This window comes from Nanorana parkeri, unplaced genomic scaffold (assembly GCF_000935625.1).
Source record: "Nanorana parkeri isolate BGI_ZX_2015 unplaced genomic scaffold, ASM93562v1 scaffold1769, whole genome shotgun sequence".
NCBI lineage: Eukaryota > Metazoa > Chordata > Amphibia > Anura > Dicroglossidae > Nanorana > Nanorana parkeri.
The window spans coordinates 112,553-118,552 of NW_017308037.1; the positions used below are offsets into that span (position 1 = coordinate 112,553).

Genomic DNA, 6,000 nt, shown 5'->3' on the forward strand with positions numbered 1-6,000 from the left:
CTACTGTATGTTATGTATCATAAATACCACAATAAAGAAATACTTGCTTAAAAAAAAAAAAAAGTTGGGCTTCAAAGTAGAACTCCAGGAAAAAAAAAGTTTTTAAAATTGACTGTGTAAAAACAAGTTAAAGAGAAATTTTATACTAATTTTAAAAACTTAGGAGCAGAAATAATTTTTATGGTAGAAGAGACAAACTGTGGGGGGGGGATTTATGAAAGCAATTGCGAGTTTTCATTCGCTTAGATATTTTTTATCTGTTTAGCTTCTCCTTTTAACATGTATGCCTGTTTTGACCAGAGCTTGCACTATTTTCCCTATTGCATGTGTTTTGCGCATGTTTTTCAAAAGTTTGCAACTGTTTACATGTGCACTTGTCCTGCGGCTGTCTGAAGCAGGAGCATCACCTAAGAAAACGTATTCCAGGATCCTGCTGCACTCTTTACCAGGTATCCCTGTCAGCATGGGTGCTGTAAATGACCGTGGATGGCGCAGCTAATACTGAAACTTGTTAAAGATGTCACCAGCACATTATATTGAAGTAAAGAACACGTCTGTTTATTGGCACGTCATGCCAAAACAAATAAAGTTACGGGGCCACACAGGGTCCCCTTCATTAGGCTTGAAATGACGAATTAATGTAATTTCAAGCCTAATGAAGGGGACCCTATGTGGCCCTGAAACGTTATTTGTTTTGACATGAAGCGGTAATAAACAGACTGTTCTTCACTTCAATATGGTGTGCTCGTGACATCGTTAACAAAGTTCACCTAAAAAAACAATCGCAAACTTAAGCCCCCATGACTGCTTCTCCAAGAAGCAACAGTTAAGCTTTTTGCCTAAAGTTGCGAGTCTTCTTTCCTGGAGTCAAATTTATGAACAACATTACACTAGCAGCATAAATCTGGCACAAATATATCCCATGCAACCATATGCAAATTCAAACACTCGCAATTTCTATGATAAATTCCCCCCTATGTCTCTTTTGCAATAAAGGCTGCTTACTTTCCTCCTCACAAGATGCTTTAGAATATGCACTGAGCTGTGCATGCAACCCGGAAGAAGCTAGGGAGAAGATGTCACTACCGGTGAGGGAGCTTGCGGACATCACAACCCTAGAGGGGAGGCGAGTATTGAAGGGTTTTTTCTTTGGGATTAAAGGAGGTAGGGCTGCAACCAACTAATCAATTAATCAATGATGAGCTTTCAACTATTCTCATCGATTAGTTGGTTGGATACCCTAGCTTTCTCATCCTGGGAGGGAGGGCACAGCAAGCATTGGGCAGTTGCAATAGCCACACTGCTATTGGCTATTGCAATTTGAAATAGCCAATAGCAGGCTGGCTATTGCGTCAGCCAATCTGCCGTATTTACATTTAGCTGCTGTCTGCGGAATCTTGCCACTGGCCGCTGTCATTCCCTGGCTGAAGCTATTCAAGCGCCATGTGCTTACAATACAATTATTTTAAAGAAAGGATAAAAGGTGGGGAAAAAGTCGGGAAAAAAGTCATTTTTGGTTTCGGCCTGACAAATTGTACTGCTGAAGGTAGTGTAAAACTGCTGGGGTGCCAGTTCGTTTTAATGGCACCCCAAACGTGCATCCCACCCACCATGTGATTGCCCGCACTGGAACACGTGGTACTGCAATGCTGTGCGTTCCAGTGCAGTGCAATTGCATACAATTGCGCATGCAGTCTTATTCTGAAGTAAACTTAACACTACATTTGTGTATTTTATTTTAAATTAAGGATGGTATTTATCTCGATCTATTTTTATCGATTTTTTATCGATTCATGAAAATAATCATTAGTTGCAGCCCTAAAAGTAGGTATGTCATATTAACCTCCTTGGAGGTATTCCGAGTGTGGCTCGGGGTTAATTTTCATTACCAAAAGCGATAACCCCGAGGCACACTCGGGATTACACAGCGCCACACTTACCTTGTCCACGATCCCCGCTGTGTCCTCCGGCCGATGCCGGCATCCGTCTTCCGGTTCCGTCCCTTGCAAGCGTACGCGTCGCAAGGGGGCGGAACTGGCGGCAAATTTAAATTCAAAAATGAAAAAATCAGACCGCCAGGGAGGTTAAATAGTGGTGTACTTTCTCTAACATTTACAGTTCAATTCAGGCTGGATAGTATAGCTCACCAATCACAATATACAAAGCAGACAGGGAGAGCAGGGTGGATGAAAGACGCTGCGGCTTTTCTGTAGGTGTAGCTGCAGCGGGCAACAAGTGCAGCATGAACTATACTATCTGACCTGAATTGAACTGTAAATATAGCAGAGAAAGTACAGCACTACTTAAAGTGATATACATTCCTTAAATCTTGTTTTTACACAGCAAATTTCAAAATAAAAACTTTTTCTTGGAGTTCTACTTTAAGCTATTTCATGACTGAGCTAGTTTTCAGTTTCTGTTCATAAATGACTGACAAGCTTTCTTCATTTTTGCTGTGTGATTCTTCCACAGCAGTAATATACTTTCTTACTAAATGTACCCACACATATTATATATTGTTTTTTAGAGGACAGATAGGGTTATATAATTATATCAAACATGTACCTAACGCCTCACTTTGAATCAAATATAAAAAATTAGGAAAAGAAAGAAAACACTTTTTTCACAGGTTTTGTTTATTATTTTTGAAATTTTTTATAATAATTATAGTATAAAAATATATTTATATATAATTTTTATTTTCCTAATTTTGTTTTACACTTTATTTTTTTATACTTTGTAAAAAAAATAGTAAAAAAACAAACTTTTCAGTTTATATCAAGCAGTCACTATGACTGCTTGATAAATTTACTTTTTTAAATTTTTTTTGGCTATTATTAGGTTGCTCCAACCTAGGAACAGCTAATAATAACCATATAGACTGATCCTGACAGCATGTCAGATTCAGATCTCACTAAAGCTCTTTGATCGTGCCTAGACGATCAGAAATGACACATTAAGCAGAGATACATTGTATCTCTTGTATCTCTTTGCTTGAGATGTATCACATAGTTTCATAAATAAGCAAAAATAAAATAGCAGGGAGGTGAGTCACTCTGCTGCCTCCCTGCTATTTTCAGCTGTCAAATACTGGAGCGCTAGCGCTCCCGTATTTGCATGTAACGGCTTCATTCTTTAATTAATGAAAGAAATACGCTTTTACAAAAGCTTAACTATATCATCAATGAATGCCTCAATACTGAAGCATTCATTAATGACTGGTAACCGCTGAGAATCAGCAGTTACCGGCATTACAGAGAATATATTTATATATAATTTTTATTTTCCTAATTTTGTTTTACACTTTATTTTTTTATACTTTGTAAAAAAAATAGTAAAAAAACAAACTTTTCAGTTTATATCAAGCAGTCACTATGACTGCTTGATAAATTTACTTTTTTAAATTTTTTTTGGCTATTATTAGGTTGCTCCAACCTAGGAACAGCTAATAATAACCATATAGACTGATCCTGACAGCATGTCAGATTCAGATCTCACTAAAGCTCTTTGATCGTGCCTAGACGATCAGAAATGACACATTAAGCAGAGATACATTGTATCTCTTGTATCTCTTTGCTTGAGATGTATCACATAGTTTCATAAACATCCGGCCAGTCTATGGAGCTGTCAAAACAAATAGCAGGGAGGTGAGTCACTCTGCTGCCTCCCTGCTATTTTCAGCTGTCAAATACCGGAGCGCTAGCGCTCCCGTATTTGCATGTAACGGCTTCATTCTTTAATTAATGAAAGAAATACGCTTTTACAAAAGCTTAACTATATCATCAATGAATGCCTCAATACTGAAGCATTCATTAATGACTGGTAACCGCTGAGAATCAGCAGTTACCGGCATTACAGAGCCTGATATAACTCATCATGTACAGTGTACGTGGCCAGTCATATAGGCACAAAGTGCAGGGATGTACAGTGTACGTCGCCCGTCACGAAGGGGTTAATACAGTATGTAATAGTTTTAATGGCTGTTTACATTATTGCAATCTATATGTTTGTTCATTACATGATTATATCTTAATTTTTCCATATCATATTATAGGTATGCAGAGGATTGGCCAAACAAACTGAACTAAATGACTTTCTACTAGATGTATCCAAGTAAGCACATAAATAGACAATCTCTTCAAACATATACATTACTACTACATGTTGGATCTTACTGTACTTGATGCCCTAAGTATTGGTAATGAAAACATAAGATCAGTTAACAGAATATTTAACACGCACATTCCATTTCCCTAAAACACGTGTCCTGGTTTCTCATAATAAAAATAGTGTCCATTCCCATCTAATGTTTTTAAAAATTGACCGGTTTCAACTTTTTTTCTGTTTGTGCGTTGGAGGGCCCACAGACGTCAATGACAACATATTTAAATGCATATAGCATGCATTTTGATGCGTTGGCAACGGGTATTATCAAGCCATGGTCAATGGCTGTCAACCCATTACACTACAAATTCTAAATTCAAAAGTGTGTTAAAAACTTGTTTCAAAATGCATGTCAGTGCAAGAGGAAATGCATAATGAGATATGACGGCGCACCTGCCTAATGCTACAAAAAAAGTACCTCTGCGTGCACACATATATTCTAGTTAACTGTATATTCTCTTTTTACTATTAATATTATTTATGAATATAATACATTTAGCTTCTGTCTGCAGAATCTTGTGTTTTATAATGTGTAGTATTTTGTAAATAAACTGATTCTGTACATATGCAGTTCTCATCCAGGCTATCCTGAATACTCTTTTTCTAAGATGTGCATGCAGCACCTGCATGTAAAGTAATGCAGATAAGAATTCAGCAACTTTTGCAAGCTCAAGCAGAAGACTGCAATAAAGAACACTTTATCTTAAAAAGCATAAATTGAAAGAGCTCTTTTTCAATTGCAAGCCACAATCACCAAAAATATTTTAAAAGATTATAGTATAAGGTAGTGTAAACAACAATTAGGAACCTAACAGGTATAGCATATATTGCATTAATTAGATGGATGTTTAATAAATGGATAATGAGCAAAAACCAATCTGTAGCTTAAACTCACACCTGCAAAAACTTGTTTTGGCTCTGGTGGGAAGGGATACAACCTCTCAGGTTTATTTTCCTGAGTCTCCATTGGTGTTTTTTTTTTCCTTATACTTGGAGGAGGAATGCACACTTCGGAGAGATACAGACATCAGTAAAAGACTGACAGAGGTCCTAAACCCTTCCCACGCTGTTAAAGTGACACTAAACTCGAGTTAAATCTTCAAAATGCATTCAAGTACCCCATCTATTAAAAAAAAAAAGTTCAGGTTATTGGTGCATCACTGTATATCTAAAATCATCTCTGAATTGGTGCTGACACTCCTTCCTTCTGTAGCTTGGCTGCTTTTGTTCCCCATGGTCCCTATGTGTGTTGTAAAGTAGCCACCGCTCCAAGCTCGCTCCTAGAGCTGCAGCTAACTGTTATTTTCAAAATCGATTAGTTAGCCGATTATTAAGTTCGGTTAATCGGATATAAAATACATTTTAAAAAATGGCTCCAGTGATGGACTACTAGTTTTGTATTGAGATTGTAGTCCATCACAGGAGCAAGCTTGGAGCGGTGGAAGTAAAAATGAAAAAAAAAGTGTGGTGTGCAATATAGTTACATAGGTACATAGTATTTGAGGTTGAATAAAGACATTAGTCCATCAAGTTCAACCTATTAGGACCTCACTCTAGGAGTACCTGTACCCCTGTATATTGCGGTCCCTTAAGAAATCGTCCAAAAGTTTCTTGAACAATTCCACATTATTTGCTGAAATCACCGCCTGTGGCAGTGAGTTCCAGACCCTAACTGATCTTACTGTGAAGAACCCCCTTCGCCCCTTGTGCTGGAATTTTTTTCCCACCAATTTTAGATGGTGGCCTCTAGTTTTTGTAATGGAGTTAATTTTAAACAGTTTATCGCTAATGTTGCTACCACCATTGAACATTTTGTACATGGAAATCATATCCCCC

General features: G+C 37.4%; 1 protein-coding gene across 1 annotated transcript in view; it reads left to right on the forward strand.

Annotated features, from left to right (window-relative positions):
- Positions 1 to 6,000, forward strand: part of PDE10A (phosphodiesterase 10A) — a 119,035-nt gene that overhangs the window by 48,687 nt on the left and 64,348 nt on the right. Inside the window, exon 8 of the mRNA XM_018571504.1 lies at positions 4,055 to 4,113. Coding sequence (XP_018427006.1) covers positions 4,055 to 4,113 — 59 coding nt within the window. The remainder of the gene's footprint in view (positions 1 to 4,054; positions 4,114 to 6,000) is intronic.